The 26,518-nt window shown below is 47.4% G+C and overlaps 1 protein-coding gene across 3 annotated transcripts; it reads left to right on the top strand.

Moving 5' to 3' along the window:
• Positions 1–2,085: 2,085 nt before the first annotated feature.
• LOC136933243 (protein NLRC3-like) lies at positions 2,086–22,864 on the top strand. 3 transcript variants are annotated; one of them, XM_067228576.1, is made up of 7 exons: positions 2,086–2,195; positions 2,730–2,846; positions 5,206–5,269; positions 5,380–5,608; positions 5,906–7,682; positions 7,817–7,984; positions 15,145–15,322. In XM_067228576.1, exons 1-7 carry the CDS (start codon positions 2,125–2,127, stop codon positions 15,320–15,322), a joined length of 2,604 nt encoding a protein of 867 aa, XP_067084677.1. In that variant the 5' UTR covers positions 2,086–2,124. The 3 variants fall into 3 exon arrangements, with proteins under 3 accessions (XP_067084677.1, XP_067084663.1, XP_067084669.1); XM_067228562.1 differs by lacking the exons at positions 2,086–2,195; positions 2,730–2,846 and adding exons at positions 18,495–18,550; positions 21,623–22,864 and having other exon boundaries at positions 5,246–5,269; positions 15,145–15,318; XM_067228568.1 differs by lacking the exons at positions 2,086–2,195; positions 2,730–2,846 and adding an exon at positions 16,165–16,470 and having other exon boundaries at positions 5,246–5,269; positions 15,145–15,318.
• The last annotated feature ends 3,654 nt before the right edge of the window (positions 22,865–26,518 follow it).

Raw genomic sequence — 26,518 nt, 5'->3', positions numbered from 1 at the left:
CATGAAGAGTGACAGGTCTATGAATCGACCTATCATGTTCAGTGATGGAGGAGGGCCTTCTAATGAGGAAGGGTATGTACTGACCTCTGCTGGTTAACCTAAAACAGGGTTAGAGCTGCTGACTGTAGATACTAAAGTATCCCTCATCACATCCCTACTAAAACACAGGGTTAGAGATAATGACTGTAGATACTAAAGTATCCCTCATCACATCCCTACTAAAACACAATGTTAGAGCTGCTGACTGTAGATACTAAAGTATCCCTCATCACATCCCTACTAAAACACAGGGTTAGAGATGCTGACTGTAGATACTAAAGTATCCCTCATCACATCCCTACTAAAACACAGGGTTAGAGATGCTGACTGTAGATACTAAAGTATCCCTCATCACATCCCTACTAAAACACAGGGTTAGAGATGCTGACCGTAGATACTAAAGTATCCCTCATCACATCCCTACTAAAACACAGGGTTAGAGCTGCTGACTGTAGATACTAAAGTATCCCTCATCACATCCATACTAAAACACAGGGTTAGAGATGCTGGCTGTACATACTAAAGTATCCCTCATCACATCCCTACTAAAACACAGGGTTAGAGATGCTGACTGTAGATACTAAAGTATCCCTCATCACATCCCTACTAAAACACAGGGTTAGAGATGCTGACTGTAGATACTAAAGTATCTCTCATCACATCCCTACTAAAACACAGGGTTAGAGCTGCTGACTGTAGATACTAAAGTATCCCTCATCACATCCCTACTAAAACACAGGGTTAGAGCTGCTGACTGTAGATACTAAAGTATCCCTCATCACATCCCTACTAAAACACATGGTTAGAGCTGCTGACTGTAGATACTAAAGTATCCCTCATCACATCCCTACTAAAACACAGGGTTAGAGATGCTGACTGTAGATACTAAAGTATCCCTCATCACATCCCTACTAAAACACAGGGTTAGAGCTGCTGACTGTAGATACTAAAGTATCCCTCATCACATCCCTACTAAAACACAGGGTTAGAGATGCTGACTGTAGATACTAAAGTATCCCTCATCACATCCCTACTAAAACACAGGGTTAGAGCTGCTGACTGTAGATACTAAAGTATCCCTCATCACATCCCTACTAAAACACAGGGTTAGAGCCGCTGACTGTAAATACTAAAGTATCCCTCATCACATCCCTACTAAAACACAGGGTTAGAGCTGCTGACTGCCAGCCTGGCTGACATACAGACCATGTGGTAAAGGTTCACAGTGAGAGATACAGAGTAACAACAGGTCTGGAAACCTGCCTGTCTGACTCATTCAAGTTGACCAGAAATATTCAAGCCTGGTTCTAAACCCTACTGATGAATGACTACAGTAACACATGTTGGACAGTATGATATATCTGTGGTGTACGGTGTTCATTTTAGGACATCCTCAGATCTCTGACTCAAGTGTCAGACTCAAACGAAAAGGCGTCAGGTCTCAGACCAAAAGTCTTCAGACTCAGGCGAAACGGCTTCAGTCTCAGAAAAACCTCTGTCAGTCTCAGACAAAACGCCGTCAAACCAAACGCCGTCAGAAAAACGCCTTTCAGTCTCAGACTAAACTTTGTTAGAAAAAAAGTTGTCAGAGCTAGATGAGGGAGCTGTTTTTTTATTTTATAAAAATTTTTTATATATGATTTATTTGTAGAAATTTCAAAACAAGACTCAATGTACAATAGTCTTCACAAATAAGAAGTGAGAGGATAACATATCAGACAGCCAAATGGTGAGGATACACATTACAGCCCCCCACCCCTCACCTCCCCTTCCCAAAACAAATATACAACAAAAGCAAGTTGATACACAAACAGAAAAGAAAATTATAAAAGCAAACAAAACACAACAACAACAACTGGCTGTTAAATGCTTGCAGTGGCAGATATCATGTTGATTTCATGTTGAACCGCAACATTTAAGCCTGGATCTGACCCTGCTGATGATTGACTACAGCAACACATGTTGGACAGTATGATATATCTGTGGTGTCTACTTTAGTGATTTATGTTTGTAAAACACTTTGTTGTGTTTGTTGACAGGATGAGACAGCAGAGACCAGCCTCACCTGTACCCAGCTGTGTGTCCATGAAGAGTGACAAGTCTATGCATCGACCTATCATGTTCAGTGATGGAGGAGGACTTTCTAATGAGGAAGGGTATGTACTGACCTCTGCTGGTTAAACTAAAACAAGGTTAAAGCTGCTGACTGTACGTACTAAAGTATCCCTCATCACATCCCTACTAAAACACAGGGTTAGAGCTGCTGACTGTAGATTCTAAAGTATCCCTCATCACATCCCTACTAAAACACAGGGTTAGAGATGCTGACTGTAGATACTAAAGTATCCCTCATCACATCCCTACTAAAACACAGGGTTAGAGCTGCTGACTGTAGATACTAAAGTATCCCTCATCACATCCCTACTAAAACACAGGGTTAGAGATACTGACTGCCAGCCTGGCTGACATACAGACCATGTGGTAAAGGTTCACAGTGAGAGATACAGAGTAACAACAGGTCTGGAAACCTGCCTGTCTGACTCTCATTTAAGTTGAACAGCAACATTAAAGCCTGGATCTGACCCTACTGATGAATGACTACAGCAACACATGTTGGACAGTATGATATATCTGTGGTGTCTACTTTAGTGATTTATGTTTGTAAGACACTTTGTTGTGTTTGTTGACAGGATGAGACAGCAGAGACCAGCCTCACCTGTACCCAGCTGTGTGTCCATGAAGAGTGACAAGTCTATGGATCGACCTATCATGTTCAGTGATGGAGGAGGACCTTCTAATGAGGAAGGGTATGTACTGACCTCTGCTGGTTAAACTAAAACAGGGTTAGAGCTGCTGACTGTAGATACTAAAGTATCCCTCATCACATCCCTACTAAAACACAGGGTTAGAGATGCTGACTGTAGATACTAAAGTATCCCTCATCACATCCCTACTAAAACACAGGGTTAGAGCTGCTGACTGTAGATACTAAAGTATCCCTCATCACATCCATACTAAAACACAGGGTTAGAGATGCTGGCTGTACATACTAAAGTATACCTCATCACATCCCTACTAAAACACAGGGTTAGAGCTGCTGACTGTAGATACTAAAGTATCCCTCATCACATCCCTACTAAAACACAGGGTTAGAGCTTCTGACTGTAGATACTAAAGTATCTCTCATCACATCCCTACTAAAACACAGGGTTAGAGCTGCTGACTGTAGATACTAAAGTATCCCTCATCACATCCATACTAAAACACAGGGTTAGAGATGCTGACTGTAGATACTAAAGTATCCCTCATCACATCCCTACTAAAACACAGGGTTAGAGATGCTGACTGTAGATACTAAAGTATCCCTCATCACATCCCTACTAAAACACAGGGTTAGAGCTGCTGACTGTAGATACTAAAGTATCCCTCATCACATCCCTACTAAAACACAGGGTTAGAGATGCTGACTGTAGATACTAAAGTATCCCTCATCACATCCCTACTAAAACACAGGGTTAGAGCTGCTGACTGTAGATACTAAAGTGTCCCTCATCACATCCCTACTAAAACACAGGGTTAGAGCTGCTGACTGTAGATACTAAAGTATCCCTCATCACATCCCTACTAAAACACATGGTTTAAAAAAAAACAGTACAGTAGGCCTTGATTCTAATGAGAGCAAGTTACACAATGGTTGTGTAGAGCGCGTGGGGAGGGGGAAGGGAGAGAGAGAGAGAGAGAGAGAGAGAGAGAGAGAGAGAGAGATAGGCCTCTAGAGCAACAGTGGACGTGTATGGTAACTGAACCTAACGAAATCAGGTAAATAATTTGTAAACTAAAATCAAACATCAACAAATTAAATCACAACATGCCAATATGTCACAAGTAAGAAGTATTGCAAATCGCAGTTACTTTTGTCGGTTTGAAGAAAGGTAAATTCAATGGTTTCGTTATGTCCAAACGAATAGAAAACGGAATCTCTCGTTAAAGTTCCGGGCGCTCAGTGAATTTGCAGGTTGAGAGGAACAGGTTAGAAATGACACTTCAGTTTAACTCCTACGAACAAGCGGGGGTGATTGTACGTTGGGGGGTTTTATACTCCCAAAGGAAAGAGGGGGGTATCCTTGTACAGGTGAATTCCTGATTGGTCAGTTAATCCCCACCTGGGCGTCAGCCTGATATTCGCGTATAGGTGAAGTGTTGAGTTCGATATTTCGAAATGTCCATGGATTGCTTATACTTCAAAATATAACAATACAACATTCATAAATGGTTTTGCTAGTGTGATACAATTATTTTGGATCTAAAATGGACTGACGTAACTCTACCTGAAGGGAAGTTATAATCAAACATCAATTAAACCGTTCTAAGTAAATGAGAAAAGCACACATTATAACACATCAACTACTGTCATTGAAATAGTGTCCATGAGCCATGTAATCCTTGAGAATATGTTTGTAAATCCAGAAAAGTTAGTTCTTCCTTAGAAATCCTTTGTCTTATACTGAGGCTGTGTGGTCTCTGTTTCTGACCCCATGCTGGGCCAGAAGCTTTGAAGCCTCTGCGGGTGAGATAAGGAAAAGGGGGAAGACCCTTTCCTTGTCGGGGTAGGAGAAAGGTGTGGATGGTACCGTGCTTTGTCTGTTGGCTCTGCTACAAACTAATATATTACTTTTGAGTAACTTCCCCCAACACTGCACACCACACACACAGTGTCCAGCCCTGCAGGTACCAGGCCTGGTATGAGCACAGACCGGGCGGGGCTCAGCCCTCTTAGACTGGTTGAGACCAGAAGGTCTTCAACTCCTGGGTGGAGGAGTGCTGCAGTGTCTAAAGCAGGCTGCTAGCAAACATGCAGCCCTGTGTGAGGTGGACCCTGATGTCATTCTTCAGTGTCTAGTTTAAACACAACACACTTGTTTACCTGGGGGTGACAGTGCTCCTATCTTTGATGAATGTATTAAAGGAATGGTGCCTTGTAGTGGTATAGAAGATGGTTTACTTGGTAGTGATGGTATCACTCTTATACAGTGTGTCTGTGTGTATGCATGAGTGGATACAGTCAAGTTTACCACTCATGCTTATGTATGATAATACTCCTTAGTAGATTATCAGCCCTTATACATGTGGTTCATGTGGTTAAGTAATGTCATCTCTTGTCCTCAGAGATCAACAGGAGAAGTCTGAGTCAGACCAGTGTCACCACGAGGACTTGTCCTCCATATTCACAGTGAGTTTTGTGTTAATACAAAGTACAAACAAGACAGAATCATTTGTATCATATTGTTCTACTGTGTAGATAGTTCCTGGTTCATCTGATATCTTCCCTCTATGTTTCAGGTGCTTGAGGAGACTGTCATCAGGTTTGTGAAGAAAGAGCTGAAGAGGATGAAGAGGATTCTGAGTTCAGATTTCCCAGAAGGCTTAGAGAGTCAGAGGGAGGACCAGGAAGTGGTGGACCCTGAATATCAGAAGCAGGAGAGCAGTGCCAGAGAGGGAGCTCTGAAGATCACACTGCACGTCCTGAGGAACATGAACCACAAGGAGCTGGCTGACACTCTGGAGAAAAGTAAGAGACTCCATATTTAGTCTTAGTTGACCGATTGATGGTTTATGATGAAGGTTAGATATACAAAGAAAGTTATGAGACTCAGAGTAACCCGATGTTGTGTAGATCTTCCTATGACCTTGTACTATGTGTGAGTATCCTAAACTGTTTAATTATTGTGCACCTCATAAATGATCATAGATTTGAAATATGTTTTGAATTGAATGTAGAGGACACATTGTCAGTTCATAATCTGTGAATCATAAAAACTTCGTTCAACAAAAAACACACACTTAACATGTGTTGTTTTTTGTTTAGATGAGCGTGCTGAGATTTGTCAACAGAAACTCAAATCTGAACTAAAGAAGAAGTTTGAAACTGTGTTCGAGGGCATAGCTAAACAAGGAAACCCAACTCTTCTCAATAAGATCTACACAGATCTCTACATCACAGAGGGTGAGAGTGGAGAGATCAATAAAGAACATGAGGTGAGACAGATTGAGACAGCATCCAGGAAATCAGCAAGAACAGAAACAGCCATCACATGCAACAACATCTTTAAACCCTCAGCTGGACGAGACACACATATCAGAATTGTTCTGACAAAAGGAGTTGCTGGCATTGGAAAAACTGTCTCTGTGCAGAAGTTCATCACAGACTGGGCTGAGGGACTAGCCAATCAGGGAATCCAGTTCATCTTTCCTCTTCCGTTTCGAGAGCTGAATTTGTTGGATGGAGAAGAGTTCAGTCTGAAGGAACTTGTCCATCACTTCTTCTCGGAAACCAGAGAATCAGGAATCTCCAACTACGACAAGTACAACGTTCTGTTTGTCTTTGACGGTCTGGATGAGTGTCGACTGCCCTTAGCCTTCAAAAAGAACAAGAGCTGGTGTGATGTCACAAAGTCCACCTCAGTGGATGTGCTGCTGACCAACCTGATCAGAGGAAAGCTTCTTCCCTCTGCTCTCATCTGGATCACCACTCGACCTGCAGCAGCCAATCAGATCCCTTCTGAGTGTGTTGACCTGGTGACAGAGGTACGAGGGTTCAATGACCCACAGAAGGATGAGTACATCATGAAGAGATGCAGTGATGAGATCCTGGCCAGGAGAATCATCTCACACATCAAGACATCAAGGATCCTCTACATCATGTGCCACATACCAGTCTTCTCTTGGATTACCGTTACAGTCCTTGAACACATGCTGAGAACAGAGAAGAAAGAGAAGATGCCGAAGACCCTGACTGAGATGTACACAGCCTTCCTGGTGTTACAGACCATACAGAAGAAGGTGAAGTATGCTGGGAAAACTGAGACCGATCCACACTGGGATGAAGACAGCATTCAGAGTATTCTGTCACTGGGAAAACTGGCCTTCCACCAGCTGGAGAAAGGCAACCTGATTTTCTATGAGAAAGACCTGACAGAGTGTGGAATTGATGTCCGTGATGCCTCAGTGCACTCAGGAGTGTTCACACAGATCTTCAGACAGGATGGTAAAGTCTTCCAGGAGAAGGTGTTCTGCTTTGTCCATCTGAGCTTTCAGGAGTATCTGGCTGCTATGTTTGTGTTTCTCTCATTCATCAACAACGATGAGAATCTGATGTCTCAGTCCACCTCAGACACATCTGCCATCCACCTCTACAAGAGTGCGGTGGACAAGGCCTTGCAGAGTAAGAATGGACAACTGGACCTTTTCCTCCGCTTCCTCCTGGGCCTCTCAATGGAGTCCAACCAGACTGACTTACAAGGCCTACTGACTCAGAAAAGTCACAAGACAGAGAGCCATGAGGAAACAGTCAAGTACATCAAGGAGAAGATCAGAGAGGATCCCTCTCCAGAGAGAAGCATGAATCTGTTCCACTGTCTGAATGAACTGAATGACCATTCTCTGGTGGAGGAGATCCAACACTATCTGAGCTCAGGAAGTCTCTCCAGTGAGAAGAAGCTCTCATCTACACAGTGGTCAGCTCTGGTCTTTGTGTTGCTGACTTCAGAAGAGAAGATGGACGTGTTTGACCTGAAGATATACTCCAGATCAGAGGAAGGTCTTCTGGGGCTGCTGCCAGTGGTCAAAGACTCAAAAACTGCTCTGTATGTATAAGGCATTAGATTTTTTTAATTATAATATTACAACAGCACATATTGTGATAGTGTTTGATTATAATATGTTCCTACGATACAAAACATGACTCTGATGATGTCTCATGTTCTCCTCATGTTATTAGGCTGAATGACTGTAACCTCTCAGAACGGTGCTGTGAAGCGCTGGCCTCAGCTCTCCCCTCCTCAGATCTGACAGAGCTGGACTTGAGTAACAATAACCTGGGGGATTCAGGCATGAAGCTGCTCTCTGCTGGACTGGGGAATCCACTCTGCAAGCTGGAGACACTGAGGTCTGTATTCATGTTCAACATGACACAACTATAGTTATAATCTCACACCACGCAATGAATCACACACTGGTCATAAGTTTGTGGTCTATTAAAGGGGTTATACAAGGGGTCCGGCCAATGAAAAAGTCAGGGCAGTCAAGGGTCGTAATCCACAAGGAGTCATTCAGGTACAGGGCAGCAGGCAGACTCGAAGTCAGGGCAGGCAGGATGTAAGGACCAGGGGAACTAAGAGGCAGAAAAGACTAAAGGAGGTAGAGAAAAACATGCTGGTACTGTAGGCTTGACAAACGAGAAGAACTGAACCCAAACAGAAAACAGGATAAATGAGGGTAGGAAGGAAGATGGGAGACACCTGGAGGGGGTGGAGACAAACATGAGATGAGTGAAACAGATCAGGGTGAGACAGGAATCTATTTAAGACATACTACTTCATTATATTATTGTAGATTGACATGGCATTGTGTTTTGTATCTGTCTGCTAGTGTACTGTTGTCCCTGTGCTTGACACCACTATCCCTGCATCAAGGGTTGTGTGTCAGAAATAGCCAGAAACGTATACTGCTTGGTATACTGACAGACCTGCTATTGGATGTAATATGTAATACTTTCTTGGTGTATTGTACTACTATGACGATTTTGTGAGGAACAGAAGGGTAAAATTTAAGAGGCCACTGCAAATGTTACCCTTCTGTTCCTCCCTCAAAATGGTCCTTCTCCACATTTTAAAAAGGAAAGAAAAAGGTGCACTGCATGTACAATTTCTGACAATAGTTTTGTACGATTCCATTTGAGATAAAAGTAAAGTCAGCCAACCTGAACAGACAGTCCTCTGACTAATCAAACCTTCTTGGTGTTTGAGAGTAAAATGACAGACTGATTCTTTATTTCTACCTCCAGAGGGTAGTAGTGTTTATAATTCTTCTTATAATCATAATAGAAATACCTCAGGATGACCACATGATGTCTCAGTATACGACAAGAGATAGAATATTCCACAGGTACAATCCAGCCCCGTGACATCAGCTTCTCAGACAGGTTAATATTTCACATTGGTTACTGACTACCGTGTCATTGTGTTCAAATAAATGTTATTTGTATAGCCCTTTCTACAAGCAATGTCACAGAGGGCCCATAGAACTGCACCTAAACCAACCTAAACCCTCAAGGAAGACAAGGAAAAACTTAGGACAACTCATAGTTAAAACATTTAAGAAAGCCTGGGAGGAGCAATTCAGTGAGAGTTCCACTTCTCCAGAGGTGGTCGGTGACAAAGAGAGGTGCAGAACATAAGCAAAGCATAATCATGCATCAAGAGTAGAGATGGAAATAAAATGTGCAAATGGATGTTGAACACAGATAATCAGAGTTCCAACTCAGTGCTCTTGATGTAACCCTAATAAACACCTAGACAGTGCCAGCCTCCCTGATTGAAACATGAAGTCTGTTCCAGAGGAGAGAAGCTCTATATGAGAACACCTTGATAAGAGGCGGCCACAGATAAGATTCTAGGTGTGGGGCCAAAAACATCTTGACTTCTAGCTCAGGCCTCTGCCTGCCTCCAGGTGGCCTTCTCCTTCACTCCTCAGCCTCTGTCACCCAGATCTCACACTCAGGCTCAATATCTTCTATCGTTTAGTGGTAATAATACTAAGCTCAACTATAATAAGTCAACAGCTTAACATATGGTTCCCAGTAATATAAAATAATACTAAAAGGGGTGAACATTTTCAAAATTTCATTTTCAATCAGATAAATCCATAATCATACCCATCGTCATTGTTTCAACAGTATGGTGTCAATTTCCACGTCAGTCCCTATGGTTGGCGCCTCTTCCACTGCATGAAGGGTTTCGGATTAGGAGTAGCAAGAAGTGTGCTTGGTGTATAATACTACTCTGTAACTGGCTATTTTTACTTCAGAGGATGGTCCATTTATGGTCCATTTATGGTCCATTTATTCTTTCAGCAGACACTTTTATCCAAAGGGACTTCCAAGAGAGAGCTTTACAAAAAGTGCATAGGTCAATGATCATAAACAACGAGATAGCCCCAAACATTGCGGGTAGCCAAAACATGAAGCATACATTGTGAAAAAGCTAATAAGTGCCAAAGGGAAGAAACATAAGAGCATGTACAATTAATCAACATGATCCTCTAAAGTGCTAGAGTGTATCTGGTGGAAAGCAAGCAACAATAATATAATTCACAGCGAGTACAAATAGTTAAATCAGTTACAACTAACCAACAGGAGTGACCAACAAGTCCCTCAATAATTGTCATTGTGTTCCTGGAGGAAATAAGCTAACATCTGATCCAACAAATCTTTAAGTGCGTCTTTAGCCTTTTCTTGAAGGTGGGGAGACAGTCAGTGTCTCTGATGGAGGTGAGGAGGTGATTCCCCCATTGGGAGGCCAGACAGGAGAAGAGCTTGGGTTGGGAGCGGGTGCTCTTGAGAGGTGGGGCCACCAGACGGTTGTCAGAAGAAGACCGTAGGTGGCGGGTAGGGGTGTAAGGCTGGAGGAGAGACTGGATGTAGGCAGGCGCAGTCCCGTTCACCGCTCGGAAGGTCAGTACCAGGGTCTTGAATCTGATGCGGGCCGTGATGGGTAGCCAGTGGAGGGAGATGAAGAGCGGGGTGACATGGGAGCGTCTGGGTAGGTTGATGGTAGCATTCCATCTGAGATGCAGGGATAGTATACTGGCCCACGATTTCTGTCGGTATTGCACCTTGCGTATGCGTACATTTAAAGGCCAGGGAGACGTGCACAAAGTACGCACCAAACGAACGCAGGATACGTGCTGCAGCCATTCAGCATGTGTACACGTACATAGCGGAAAGTATATTTCGGCCTTAAGTGTCAGGTGCAACGCTGCTCTTTAGGAAGTTGAACACACATGTATTGGTCATTTGCACAGATCACTAAAGATAATATTGGCCATTATATTCCTTGAGGTTGGTTTTGCTACATGTAACATAGCAGTAAAGCAAAAAGAGAACAGACTGCAGACAAGAATGTAACAACTTTAAACTACACTGCTCAAAATAATTAAAGGAACCGTTTTTTATCAGGGTATGGCATGAATTAACTCTGATAATGATCTGGTCAGTTAAGTAGCAGAGGGGTACTTTCCGCTGCATTGGTGTTGATGTAATTAACAACAGGTACACTAGAGGGGCAACAATGAGCCAACCCCAAAACAGGACTGGTTTTGCATGTGGAGGCCATTTCAAGTTTTTCCCTCTTGATCTCTTTGAGTGGGAGCATGAGGCGATTTCTTAACCCTACAGAAGTTGCACATATTGTCCAACTCCGTGCCGTTGCAAGGAGATTTGATGTGTCTCCCAGCACAATCTCCAGTACATGGAGGACATTCCAGGACACAGGCAGTTACTCTAGGAGAGCTGGACAGGGCCGTAGAAGGTCATCGACCCATCAGCAGGGCCGATATCTGCTGCTTTGTGCAAGGAGGAACAGGTTGAGCACTGCCCGAGCCATACAGAATGACCTCCAGCAAGCCACTGGTGTGAATGTCTCTGCCCAAACAATCAGAAACAGACTTCATGAGGGTGTCCTCAGGGCGCAACGTCCTACAGTGTGCCCTGTGCTCACTGCCCAGCACCGTGGAGCTCGATTGGCATTTGCTATAGAACACCAGAACTGGCATGTCCGCCCCTGGCGCCCTGTGCTTTTCACAGATGAGAGCAGGTTCACCCTGAGCACCTGTGATAGACGTGAAAGGGTCTGGAGAAGCCAAGGAGAACACTGTACTGCCTGCAACATCATTCAGCATGACCGGTTTGGTGGTGGGTCACTGATGGTCTGGGGAGGCATGTCCATGGAGGGACGCACAGGCCTCTACAGGCTAGAGAACGGCAGTCTGACTGCCATTAGGTATCGGGATGAAATCCTGGAACCCATGGTCAGACCCTACGCTGGTGCAGTAGGTCCTGGGTTCCTCCGGATGCACGACAATTCCCGGCCTCATGTGGCAAGAGTGTGCAGGCAGTACCTGGAGGATGAAGGAATCGATACAATTGAATGGCTCTCACGATCACCTGACCTAAACCCGATAGAACACCTCTGGGACATTATGTTTCGGTCCATCAGACGCCGCCAGGTTGCTCCTCAGACTTTACAGGAGCTCACTGATGCCCTTCGACAGATCTGGGAGGACATCCCACAAGACACCATCCGTCGTCTCATTAGGAGCATGCCGCGACGTTGTCAAGCATGCATACAAGCACGTGGGGGCCACACAAGATATTGAGATCTGATGTGTTTTCAAAAGTGTTCCATAATTTTTTTGAGCAGTGTAGAAATATATATATATATTTCAACATTTTATATCTTGCTATATACATTTTATATCTTGCTATATATATATATAGCAAGATATAAAATGTTGAAATACAGAAAGACATAGGCATGATGGTGTTGATGATTAACCGTTTGTTCCAACACCGTTATCCACGAACAGCATCCGAATATAGCAGTTCCTCTTCTCTCAGGACGGAAGGCAGAGCCAACAGGCAGTTATGTTGCTCTTTTGTAGCAGAATATGGTTATCTAATGACCTAACAGAATTAAATAAATACTGATAAGCATTCTGTTATTTTAAAATATATACATTTATTGGGTAGCTAAGTTTTTTTTTGCATACATTTGGTTAATTTCACTTCCATTTAATTCCCCTTTCATTTTTCAGAAGAACTTGCTGTTATTTCACTATGATAATATTGTCCAATAGCATGACGTGGCATGTTCTGTCATGTGATCTCCATCTCTGGATCAGTTAGCCGTGTTTCTAAAAAGAACGACGTTAACTAATGGCGTCGGAACCAGCGATGTATATCTGCTCAGAAAATTCAAAGATAAGAAAAATGTAGCTAACATCTGAAAGTTTAAGTCAACAAAACATGACTTTCCAGTCCAGAACAAAAGTATTTCAGAGTTTTTTTACTGTAATTTTGAAGAAGTTTACCTCAGGATAACCACAGGATATTCGCGGTGTATAAACCAGGACATTTTGTAGCTAATAAAGAGCGACTGAGGTGGGATATTCTTCAATTGGAATCCAACTCAGTGGAACAAGTTCGCCAGGTAGGCTGATATTTCACCGTTTTATATGTAAAATGACATTTTAGTTGACTGAGGCAGGGTAGGGGGAACGGGAGGTAGTTACAAATATCTAGGAAGAGGCAGCAGGAGAGGGCTTTGCCGTTTAGTTGTTTATTAAGCATAAGACCTCATTGGCGTAATGCAGGAACGTTTGTATGCCGACTGCACGACTTTCAAACAGACGATATTGTTGTAAGATTTTAGCATTCAGTCGAACAACACCATTATATTATCCGTTTCCCAATATGGCTTTTATAGCATTCAATAAAGCGTGCTTGATGCTGCCAGTACACACTCTCCCTGTGCGTTGAACTTCAGAGTTTCCAATCTGTCAGACCAGCGCAGGTGACGACAATGTCCCTTGATTAGGGATAGCGGCCAGATTTTGTGGAATACAAAACACCTTTTTCAGTTTGAAGCTCAAGTTCCAATAAAAGGGCGAGTTCTCGCTTAATGTTTCTAGTTTTCCAATACGTCTATATCGTTGCCATTATACACAGGTAGTTTAGGAGTGATCTTATGCTGACACAATGTATCAGATTTTCCAGTCCTTATTTGCCGTTTAGTTGTTATTTATTATGCATAGTTGTAAAATGTAGATTGACATACCAGGTTTCCCAATGTCATTGGTGGTCTGTGCACTGTGGTCTGTTCTCTGGTCTGGTGAGAACTGTGTCCCTTCCCTCTACCTGTGCCCCTTCCTGTCACCTGTGTCCCTAAATATAGAACCCTGTGCCTCCAATGACTGCCACCCAGTGTCCAAAATATTCTGACAGTTCTATCTAACCAAAATAATATGACATGTCAATAAGAAACACAAATGGCTCCTACAGTTAGGAAAGTGGAAGATAGATGCTGTCTATTGTGCCGGAAAGCTAAAGGAGAACTACAGCTTAACTACAGTTTAAACAAGAACTCACACAGGGAGACTTATTAGTTGATTTGGTCACTACCTCCGTATACAGAGGAATGGCCATTTTTATTTATTTTTGTGTACGTCTATTAATTGTAAAGTGGTATGTTCACATCAACCAAGAGGCCAGTCGTGATGTGTCGTTTGTGAACGATTCCTTCATTTTGAACGAATCTTTAGAATGACTGGGGAGTAACGAGTCGTCTCAGTGAGTGATTCGTTCATCTTCTCGTGGCAGCGCATAGGGACTGTTGCATTGGCTCAGTAGAGGGAACAGAAAGGATTCGTTCACCTCATTCACGTTCACGTGACTGCTAGGTTTAGCATAGAAGACGTGAATGGTTCGAGTGATAATTACAGGTTTTGTTATTTTTGCTTTACTTAAAGTTCAGTGCAGTAATTGTTTGCTGTGATAATTAAATACCAGTGTGATAATAAGTGACCATTTCAAATCATGCAAACTGTCATGATGTATTGTATTTAATGGGGGAATTTTTGTGGAAATATTATCTGGCACACAAATGTGCAATTCCTTTCCCTATAGCCTACTTTAATTTATCTTGGCTGGTTTAGATGCACTAATATTTCTTCCTTTGGAATATGATAACTGTTTAAAATTGTGGAAATATTGAACAAGCAAACTTGCTTGTTCTTTATCCTCGATTCTCTATGATCATCCCAACATTCCCAATACAAAAACCATGTTGTACAAATATATAGAATTGTCTGTCACATGGCTCTTCTTTCATTGGCTCCCTTGCATAGATCCTGCACACGTGCGTGCGTGCGTGTGTGCGTGCATATGTCTTAAAGTGGCCCTGCTTAGGCTAACTAAATGAAATGCTCAGATAAGATAAGGATCTTGCTGTTTACCTAAGCCTGGACCTTGCCTATAGTTCACCTGGGGGGTTGGCCTCTCTCTACACAAATGGAATGCTGAACACAGTATCATTCTTATACAGGATAAAGAGTTAAATTTTCAACTTTTCTGATATTGGATTACGTGGGTCACTCTGTCTAATGAGGGGAGGTGCAGCTATGACAGTACCTGCCAAATGAACCCCTCTGTGCTGACTCACTCTGGAGGCCCAGATGGATTCTGTCACAATATTGATCCTCTTTCTACAGGCTGTCAGGCTGTCTGGTCACAGAGGAAGGCTGTGCTTCTCTGGCCTCAGCTCTGAGGTCCAACCCCTTCCACCTGAGGGAACTGGACCTGAGCTACAATCATCCAGGAGAAAAGGGATTGAAGCTGCTCTCTGCTAGACTGGAGGATCCACACTGCAGACTGGAGAAACTCAAGTAAGGAGATGTTTTTTTTTTATATATACCTCTTAATGTAATGTCGCTTAACACTGAATATATCTAATTACGTTAATAGGCCTTGCATTTCTTGATGTTACAATTAAAACTGCATGTTTACTCTACAATCTACAATATGGTTGTAGCCACAATCATAATTGTATTTCCAGAAAGCGGGTTTAGTGAAAACTGAGTTTTTAAACCCTGAGATGAGGGAAACTCTGGGTTTTTAGCTCCAGAAAGAGAGGTCACTAAAACCAGACATTGTAAAATGTAGCTCAGCTCAAACCTAGGTCCTAGTGTCGGTTTGAAGTGAATGTAGCTAGGGACTTCAACAAGAAAAGAAAATGGAATCAATTTGAGCGCAAAATAGTTTTTGAGCTTCATATAATATAAACATTATGTTGGACTCATATTGTTATATTTGCCGAATGTTTTTAACCACAAATATTATTATATTTACTCAGTTTTGGACACCTTTGTGCAGAGAATGATGATACTAAGGCCCAATCCCAATGTCCCCCCTAAACCCTAAGCCCTGAACCCTCACACACTTACTTGACGTCACCTAGTAAGTGATTGAGTGCAAGAGGCTACAAGACCTCAAAATGCTATAAATTGGAATGGTTCAGCACTTTGCGGCATTATAGGTAAAATAGTAATGTTGTTGGATCAAATCTGATGAAAGCATATTTGGAATTTATCATCAAAGGACAACCTACACACTAGGGCTGCACGATTATGGCCAAAATGATAAGCACGATTATTTTGATCAACATTGAGATCACGATTAATTATCATGATTATTTGTTGATTTTAACCAAAACAACTTTTTTTGTCACGTAGGCTAATTATACCATGCAGTTCGTCAGTGATGAAGTAAGCAAACAGCGCTTGATCGGCCATGACTGACGTCAACGCAGCAAACCAGGAAGCAGGAATGTCCGACTTTACGCAGCCGTTTATAACTCTTCCCCGACTGCAAGCAGCAACTCTCGCTGGTCGTTTCATGCAGCCGATGTCGAACGCACCTATGGTTTACGGAGCGCTAGATTGGCTTTGCCAAAAGAATGCCGCATTTTAAATATCGCTCCATCACGCGAATTTGATCGTGGGAAGCCAAAATCGTGATCGTGATTAACATTTTATTAATTGTGCTGCCCTACTACACCCAGTTCTGGCTATATTAACCGTCAGTGAGCTTTGTGTTTAAACTTACTGATGTTAACTGTTATTTCTAACTTCTATTTCTGTTTACGTCAGGGTTGGTTGCTCCTTCCATGCTTGTTTGTTTACTGTTCTTCGTCTTTCTTGTCTTATGAGGAGGGTTAGCCAGGATCTTTTTCTCTCTTCCAGGCTTCCCCCGGTAACCCTCGTGTTTCACGTCACTACGCTGTGAATTGTGGGCAAAATGCAGACTTACGGGTGCATAAAATGTGTTCGAAAGAGCCCTCACGAACTTGACAATTTGACAGTGGGACAGCCCTAAGCCCTCACAGACTTAGTGAGAATGTGCCTCAAAGTCTGTGAGTCTGTGAGGGTGGACATTGGGATTGGGCCTAACCGTTCGTAAACTCCAGATTGATTGTCCTGTTGTCTCCGAGGGAAAAAGCTGTTTGACCCGTGCATTGATTCAGAGCGTGCACGGAGAGAGGGGCTTATTCACAGACGTGTCTGTTGTAGTGAGAGAGAGAGAACGCGAGCGGGGCAAGAAGGGGCTGAGCGAATCAGTATGCTGCGTGCAGCTCTACTATTAAATATTTTTTTGTGATGTTAAACAGTAAAAGCAAAAACACCATTTTATAAATTTGTGGTGGTAAATCTCTAATTGTGGTGGGCCGTTACAAATAAATTAATGTATGGGAAACACTGAAAACTGGGTGTGTTACCACGGTAACTGACTGTGAACCTCACCTGCTTGCTGGCAGCTTTTCTGTAACAAACCATGAGTTTCTCCCTCTCCCCTCCCTCATACTGAGCCTGAAGCTACTGTCAGACATGGGGGGTCCTTTCCTCATCAACCTGATTGTTGTTGAAGCCATATAACACATACGGATGACATGAAATTCTACAGTTTTCCATGCAGAGCTAACCTGGCATTTCCTGAACATCTCACTGTTAATCTGTGCTGTGGAGGTTGATGGACCCTCCTTCTCGTAATCTTGTCATTAAAAAGGAGAAGAATGTGCCAGTTGTTTTGCGCACATAGGATTGTTCCATTTCTTCTTCACTTGTAGTAAGACGTTAGCCTGGTCCTAACCAGACTCTCGTACATTTCATTTGTACAGAGAGTCTGGGCTCGCTCCCTTGACAAGCGTTAACTTCCTTGAAGGCGAGTACTCTGTTGAAGTTTAAAACTATTGGATCTGCCCAGAGCCACTCTGGATCTGCCATAACCAATCGCTAGCGTTCGCCTTAGCCAACTCCTTCACCACGAACGGAGCGAGCTGGAAAATCAAACGAACCCCGTGGGGAGCAAAGATTGTTCTTGCTCCGGCTTTAACTTCTGGATATTCGGCAGCGTTGCCACAACGGACCGAATGGCTTCGCTCGCATCTTTCTCCGGCGCCATTACTGAACTACAACTCAAACTAGCGCACAACATCAACGTCATCGTTCTCAGCCACTCCCTCTGTTTGCTGATTGGACGGTAAAAAGTTGACTTGAGACATCAACTAATATACGGAAAGCCCAGACGGAGTACAGAAGCAAAATGAAAATTGAGCGGAAGTACGTAGGAGGGCAGAGCCAGGCTAGTAAGACGTGGTTAAATGTGAAATTAATATACTGCTTTGAAATGTACTGAATGAACAATTGCCTCTTTTGCTGTTGAAGTTGTTTTTCTGCTTTCTGAAAATGTCTTCATACTCGCCTGCACGCATGAGAATTTCTAATTCTCTGGATGAGAGTGTCTGCTAAATGACTAAATGTAATTCCAGTGAATTAGAAATGAACTAACTCAGATCAGCTGTTCTGGAAGCGATAACTCTGAGCTTCCCATCTCAGGGTTCATCAAGTCAGAGTTCAGGGTTAGGCTCAGAGTTTGTAAAACCTGCTTTCTGGAATACACCTCTGATGATAAGAGAGAAACAACATGTTTACTTAGAAAGTCAGTTGCTAAGTCACTTATCAACAGGTGAAGTGTATTTTCATCATTCCTCTGCTTATCCCTGCAGTGTGGATCATGGTGGAGAGTGCTGGATCAAACCTGGCCTTTTGAAGGCCTGGAGATGTGAGTATTGACTGCTACTTGGTTCTAGTACACAAGGTCATACAAGGGACAATACCATTAGTGACTTGGACACTGTCAAAAATGGACACACACACACACACTGTAAACACACACTTTTAGAAGCAGTAATTACACACAATTACCCACATCAATACTGTGTGTACGTCTGTGTGTGCTATGTCCCCTTCCTTCTCCCCTCCTCCCTCTCCTCCCCTCTTCCTCTCCTCCCCTCTTCCCCTCCTCTGCTCTCCTCCCCTCTTCCCCTCCTCCCTCTTCCTCTCCTCCCCTCTTCCCCTCCTCTGCTCTCCTCCCCTCTTCCTCTCCTCCCCTCTTCCCCTCCTCTGCTCTCCTCCCCTCTTCCCCTCCTCCCTCTTCCTCTCCTCCCCTCTTCCCCTCCTCTGCTCTCCTCCCCTCTTCCCCTTCTCCCTCTCCTCTCCTCTTCCCCTCCTCCCCTCTTCCTCTCCTCCCCTCTTCCCTTCTTCCCCTCCTCCCTCTCCTCCCCTCTTCCCCTCCTCCCTCTTCTCTCCTCTTCCTCTCCTCTCCTCTTCCCCTCTTCCTCTCCTCCCCTCTTCCCTTCTCCCCCTCTTCCCTTCTCCCCCTCCTCCCTCTCCTCCCCTCTTCCCCTCCTCCCTCTTCCCCTCTTCCTCTCCTCCCCTCTTCCCCTCCTCCCTCTTCTCTCCTCTTCCTCTCCTCCCCTTCTCCCTCTCCTCTCCTCCCCTTCTCCCTCTCCTCCCCTTCTCCCTCTCCTCTCCTCTTCCCCTCCTCCCTCTTCCCCTCCTCCCTCTTCCTCTCCTCCCCTCTTCCCCTCCTCCCCTCTTCCCTTCTTCCCCTCCTCCCTCTCCTCCCCTCTTCCCCTCCTCCCTCTTCCCTCCTCTTCCTCTCCTCTCCTCTTCCCCTCTTCCTCTCCTCCCCTCTTCCCTTCTCCCCCTCCTCCCTCTCCTCCCCTCTTCCCCTCCTCCCTCTTCCCTTCTTCCTCTCCTCCCCTCTTCCCCTCCTCCCTCTTCTCTCCTCTTCCTCTCCTCCCCTCCTCCCCTTCTCCCTCTCCTCTCCTCCCCTTCTCCCTCTCCTCTCCTCTTCCCCTTCCCCTCCTCCCTCTTCCTCTCCTCCCCTCTTCCCCTCTTCCCTTCTTCCCCTCCTCCCTCTCCTCTCCTCTTCCCCTCCTCCCTCTTCCTCTCCTCCGCTCTTCCCCTCCTCTGCTCTCCTCTCCTCTTCCCCTCCTCCCTCTTCCGCTCCTCCCCTCTTCCCTTCTTCTCCTCCCTCTTCTCCCCTCTTCCCCTCTTCCCTCTACTCTCCTCCCCTCTTCCCCTCCTCTGCTCTCCTCTCCTCTTCCCCTCCTCCCCTCTTCCCTCTGCTCTCCTCCCCTCTTCCCTTCTTCCCTCTCCTCCCTTCTTCCTCTCCTTCCCTCTGCTCTCCTTCCCTCTGCTCTCCTCCCCTCTTCCCCTCTTCCCTCTGCTCTCCCCTTCCCTTCTTCCCTCTCCTCCCCTGTTCCCCTCCCTCTCCTCCCTCTTCCTCTCCTCCCTCTTCCCCTCCTCCCCTCTTCCCTTCTTCCCCTCCTCCCTCTCTCTCCTCTTCCCCTCCTCCCTCTCTCTCCTCTTCCCCTCCTCCCTCCCCTCCCCTGTTCCCCTCCCCTCCCTCTGCTCTCTTCTTCCCCTCCTCCCTCTTCCTCTCCTCCCTCTGCTCTCCTCCCTCTCTTCCCCTCCTCTCCTCTTCCCTTCCTCCCTCTTCCCCCCCTCCCTCTTCCTCTCCTCTTCCTCTCCTCTTCCCCTCCTCCCTCTTCCTCTCCTCCCCTCTTCCCTTCTTCCCCTCCTCCCTCTTCTTTCCTCTTCCCCTCTTCCTCTCCTCCCTTCCCTCTTCCCTTCTTCCCCTCCCTCTTCTCTCCTCTTCCCCTCCTCCCTCTCCTCCCCTCTTCCCCTCCTCCTTCCCCTCCTCCCTCTCCTCCCCTCTTCCCCTCCTCCCCTCTTCCCTTCTTCCCCTCCTCCCTCTCCTCCCCTCTTCCCCTCTCCTCTGCTCCCCTCCTCCCCTCCTCCCTCTCCTCCCCTTCTCCCTCTCCTCTCTTCCCCTCCTCCCCTCTTCCCCTCTCCTCTGCTCCCCTCCTCCCCTCTTCCCTCTCCTCCCCTCTTCCCCTTCTTCCTCTCCTCCCTTCTTCCCCTCCTCCCCTCTTCCCCTTCTTCCTCTCCTCCCTTTTTCCCCTCCTCCCCTCTTCCCCTCCTCCCCTCTTCTCCTTCTTCCTCTCCTCCCTTCCTCCCCTCTTCCCCTCTTCCCCTTCTTCCTCTTCTCCTTCTTCCTCTCCTCCCTCTTCCCTCTGCTCTCCTCCCCTCTTCCCCTTCTTCCCCTCCTCCCTCTCTTCACTTCTCCCTCTCCTCTCCTCCCCTGTTCCCCTCCTCCCTAGAAAGATGGAGTGATGGGGGCATATCAGGGGTAAGGAGATGAGGGATGATGGAAAGAGAGATTTGGAGGGAGAGAGGTAGCATGTGAGGGAGGGAGAACAGAATGAGAGAATGAAAGGAAGAGAGGGAGAGTGGAAGAGAGAGAGAGGGGGAGGGACAGAGAGCAGGGTAGAGAGAGAGAGAGTGAAGAGAGAGAGAGAGAGTGAGGATGGGTAGAGAGAGAGAGAGAGTGAAGAGAGAGAGAGAGAGAGTGAGGATGGGTAGAGAGAGAGAGAGAGAATGAAAGGGGGAGTGAGGATGGGTAGAGAGAGAGAGAGAGTGAAGAGAGAGAGAGAGAGAGTGAGGATGGGTAGAGAGAGAGAGAGAGAGAGTGAAGAGAGAGAGAGAGAGAGAGAGAGAGTGAGGATGGGTAGAGAGAGAGAGAGAGAATGAAAGGGGGAGTGAGGATGGGTAGAGAGAGAGAGAGAGTGAAGAGAGAGAGAGAGAGTGAGGATGGGTAGAGAGAGAGAGAGAATGAAAGGGGGAGTGAGGATGGGTAGAGAGAGAGAGAGAGAGAGAGAGAGAGAGAGAGAGAGAGAGAGAGAGAGAGAGAGAGAGAGAGAAAGGGGGAGGGCAGGAAGAGGGAGACATTCTAATGTGAATGATGATGATCAGTAATATATTGTGTCTTGGTCTCCCCCATCAGATGCCTGTGAGCTCACACTGGACCCAAACACAGCAAACAGAGAACTCTCTCTGTCTGAGGAGAACAGAAAGGTGACATGGAGAGAGGAGCAGCCGTATCCTGATCACCCAGAGAGATTTGAGAACTGGCCACAGGTGCTGTGTAGAGAGGGTCTGTCTGGGCGCTGTTACTGGGAGGCAGAGTGGAGTGGAGAGGTTTATATAGCAGTGACATATAAAGGAATCAGCAGGGGAGGATGGGGTGATGACTGTGTGCTTGGATGGAATAACAAGTCCTGGAGTCTGAGGTGTGTTGATAACAGTTACTCTGCCTGTCACAATAATAACAGCACTGCCATACCTGCCCCCCCCTCCAGCTCCCACAGAGTAGGAGTGTATCTGGACTGGCCGGCCGGCACTCTGTCCTTCTACACAGTCTCCTCTGACACACTGACCCACCTGCACACATTCCACAGCACATTCACTGAGCCCCTCTATCCTGGGTTCAGGGTTTATGACTCCTCAGTGTCCCTGTGTCAGGTAGAATAGCCCACACACACTCTCACACACTGTGCTCACATAGATGTCATTGAAGATTGAACTGTATACAGTTGTGATTGATATCCCAGAGTGTTTGTAAATATTGCTGTGTGTAGAATGTTTGTTTTGTTTTAACCTTTAGATGTAAATATTACTGATATTAAATATGATTAATATCTCTAAATATTACCGACGCTTCCACCAGAGTGAGTTATTTTTCCAAAACGGAAGCTAGCTAGCTTTAGTTAGCTTCCGTTACCTAGCAACCTAGCATAATACTCGTAGCAATGCTACTACTTGCTAGCGTTACTTGTTAGCCTCCTAACTGTACATTTTGAAGCCATACTACAGCGTTTGTCATGTCGTTTTTGTCTATCGGAAAATAGTGGGTTGGAATGTTCAGAATCACACGTGCGACGTTACTCTGTGGGGCTTTCGAACTATCGCACACGTGTGATGCTACTCCTTAACGGGTTCATTGTTGACAAACAACAATCCAAGTTTATGTACCCTTAGTATAGATAGTCCACATATTTACATTTTAGGTATATGTTTATTGTATGCACCTTCCTGCCAAAGCAAATTCCTTGTCTGTGCAAACTCTCATGGCGAATAAATCCCATTCTGATTCTGATTCTGATCCTGTCTTTGATCTCAGTTCCACTGAATGTGATGAACTAAATAGTGTCTTAGTGACTAAATAAGGAGAAATAAAGATGTTTTATACAGGATGATAGAAGAAATGCTGTGTGTTTGTTGGTGACCCAGTGGCCCTATAGACACACACACACACACACAGACACACAGACACACACACATTTACACACACACACACACACACACACACGTACACACACACACATGTACACACACACACACACACTGGAAACACTACATTTAGGACCAGTAATATGACAGTATTACCCACTTGAATATACACTGTGTGTGTGTCTAGTGTGATCCCCTCCCTCCCTACTCTCTCCTTCCACCCTCCCTCCCTACTCTCTCCCCCCCACCCTCCCTCCCTACTCTCTCCCCCCACCCTCCCTCCCTACTCTCTCTCCCCCCACCCTCCCTCCCTACTCTCTCCCCCCACCCTCCCTCCCTACTCTCTCCCCTCACCCTCCCTCCCTACTCTCTCCCCTCACCCTCCCTCCCTAACCTCCCTCCCTACTCTCTCCCCCCTCCCTCCCTACTCTCTCCCCCTACCCTCCCTCCGTACTCTCTCTCTCCCTACTCTCTCCCCCCACCCTCCCTCTCTACTCTCTCCCCCCACCCTCCCTCCCTACTCTCTCCCCCACCCTCCCTCCCTACTTTCTTCCCCACCCTCCCACTCTCCCCACCCTCCCTCCCCACACTCCCTCCCTACTCTCTCCCTCCACCCTCCCTCCCCACTCTCTCTCTCCCTACTCTCTCCCCCCACCTTCCCTCTCTACTCTCTCCCCCCCACCCTCCCTCCCTACTCTCTGCCCCCCACCCTCCCTCCCTACTCTCTCTCTCCGTACTCTCTCCCCCCACCCTCCCTCCCTACTCTCTCCCCCACCCTCCCTCCCTACTCTCTTCCCCCACTCCTCATCTCCCTCCACTGGCTTCCCATCACGGCCCGTATCAGATTCAAGACTCTGGTACTGACCTTCCGAGCGGTGAACGGGACTGCTCCCGACTACATCAAGTCTCTCCTCCAGCCTTACACCCCCCCCGCCACCTACGGTCTACTTCTGACAACCGTCTGGTGGTCCCACCGCTAAAAACCCAACCCAAGCTCTTCTCCTGTCTGGCCCCCCAATGGTGGAATCACCTCCTCACCTCCATCAGAGACACTGACTGTCTCTCCACCTTCAAGAAAAGGCTCAAGACGCACTTGTTCCGGGAGTACAACGGTACTTAGGGATGATTTGCTGGACCTGATTTTAGTTTCCTCCAGGATCACAATGACTCTTACTTAGAGACTTGTTGCTCTTGTTGGTTAACTGTAACTGATTTAAAATGATCGTACTCGCTGTGAAATATATTTTTACTGTTGCTTGTTTTTTCTACAGGTACACTCTTGCACTTTTTTGAGGTTCATGTTGTTTAATTGTAACTTACTCAACGACAAGCTCTTATGGTTCTTCCTTCTGGCACTTATTTAGGTTTTTCACAATGTGTGCTTCTTGTTTGGCTCCCCGCAATGTTTGGGGCGTCTCAGTGTTATGATCAGTGACCTGTGCTCTTTTGTAAAGCTCTCTCTTGGAAGTCGCTTTGGAGAAAAGTGTCTGCTAAATGAATAAATGTAAATGTACTCTCTCACCCTCCCTCCCTACTCTCTCCCCCACCCTCCCTCCCTACTCTCTCCCCCCACCCTCCCTCCCTACTCTCTCCCCCCCACCCTCCCTCCCTACTCTCTCCCCCCCACCCTCCCTCTCTACTCTCTCCCCCCCACCCTCCCTCTCTACTCTCTCCCCCCCACCCTCCCTCCCTACTCTCTCCCCCCCACCCTCCCTCCCTACTCTCTCCCCCCCACCCTCCCTCTCTACTCTCTCCCCCCCACCCTCCCTCCCTACTCTCTCCCCCCCACCCTCCCTCCCTTCTCTCTCCCCCCCACCCTCCCTCCCTACTCTCTCCCCCCCACCCTCCCTCTCTACTCTCTCCCCCCCACCCTCCCTCCCTACTCTCTCTCTCCCCCACCCTCCCTCCATACTCTCCCCCACCCTCCCTCCCTACTCTCTCCCCCCCACCCTCCCTCCCTACTCTCTCCCCCCACCCTCCCTCCCTACCCTCCCTCCCTACCTCCTCTCCCCCCCACCCTCCCTCCCTACTCTCTCCCCCCACCCTCCCTCCCTACTCTCTCTCTCCCCCACCCTCCCTCCCTACTCTCTCCCCCCCACCCTCCCTCCCTACTCTCTCCCCCCCCACCCTCCCTCCCTACTCTCACCCCACCCTCCCTACTCTCCCTCCCTACTCTCTCCCCCCACCCTCCCTCCCTACCCTCCCTCCCTACTCTCTCCCCCCACCCTCCCTCCCTACCCTCCCTCGCTATTCTCTCCCCCCCACCCTCCCTCCCTACTCTCACCCCACCCTCCCTCCCTACTCTCCCTCCCTACTCTCCCTCCCTACTCTCTCCCCCCACCCTCCCTCCCCACCCTCCCTCTCTACTCTCTCCCCCCCACCCTCCCTCCCTACTCTCTCCCCCCCACCCTCCCTCCCTTCTCTCTCCCCCCCACCCTCCCTCCCTACTCTCTCCCCCCCACCCTCCCTCCCTACTCTCTCTCTCCCCCACCCTCCCTCCCTACTTTCTCTCTCCCCCACCCTCCCTCCCTACTCTCTCCCCCCACCCTCCCTCCCTACTCTCTCCCCCCACCCTCCCTCCCTACTCTCCCTCCCTACTCTCTCCCCCCACCCTCCCTCCCTACTCTCTCTCTCCCCCACCCTCCCTCCCTACTTTCTCTCTCCCCCACCCTCCCTCCCTACTCTCTCCCCCCACCCTCCCTCCCTACTCTCTCACCCCACCCTCCCTCCCTACTCTCCCTCCCTACTCTCTCCCCCCACCCTCCCTCCCTACTCTCTCCCCCCTCCCTCCCTACCCTCCCTCCCTACTCTCTCCCCCCACCCTCCCTCCCTACCCTCCCTCGCTACTCTCTCCCCCCACCCTCCCTCCCTACTCTCTCCCCCCACCCTCCCTCCCTACTCTCCCTCCCTACCCTCCCTCCCTACTCTCTCCCCCCACCCTCCCTCCCTACTCTCTCCCCCACCCTCCCTCCCTACTCTCTCCCCCACCCTCCCTCCCTACTCTCTCCCCCCCACCCTCCCTCCCTACTTTCTCCCCCCCACCCTCCCTCCCTACTTTCTCTCTCCCCCACCCTCCCTCCCTACTCTCTCCCCCCCCACCCTCCCTCCCTACTCTCTCCCCCCACCCTCCCTCCCTACTCTCTCCCCCCCACCCTCCCTCCCTACTCTCTCCCCCCCACCCTCCCTCCCTACTTTCTCTCTCTCCCACCCTCCCTCCCTACTCTCTCCCCCCCCACCCTCCCTCCCTACTCTCTCCCCCCACCCTCCCTCCCTACTCTCTCCCCCCCACCCTCCCTCCCTACTCTCACCCCACCCTCCCTCCCTACTCTCCCTCCCTACTCTCTCCCCCCACCCTCCCTCCCTACCCTCCCTCCCTACTCTCTCCCCCCACCCTCCCTCCCTACCCTCCCTCGCTATTCTCTCCCCCCCACCCTCCCTCCCTCCCTACTCTCACCCCACCCTCCCTCCCTACTCTCTCCCCCCACCCTCCCTCCCTACCCTCCCTCCCTACTCTCTCCCCCCACCCTCCCTCCCTACCCTCCCTCCCTACTCTCTCCCCCCACCCTCCCTCCCCACCCTCCCTCCCTACTCTCTCCCCCCACCCTCCCTC

The sequence above is a fragment of the Osmerus mordax genome, chromosome 2 (genome assembly GCF_038355195.1).
Source record: "Osmerus mordax isolate fOsmMor3 chromosome 2, fOsmMor3.pri, whole genome shotgun sequence".
Taxonomy (NCBI): Eukaryota; Metazoa; Chordata; class Actinopteri; order Osmeriformes; family Osmeridae; genus Osmerus; species Osmerus mordax.
The sequence above is the reverse complement of the archived record's forward strand: the minus strand, read 5'-3'. Positions and strand labels throughout refer to the sequence as shown.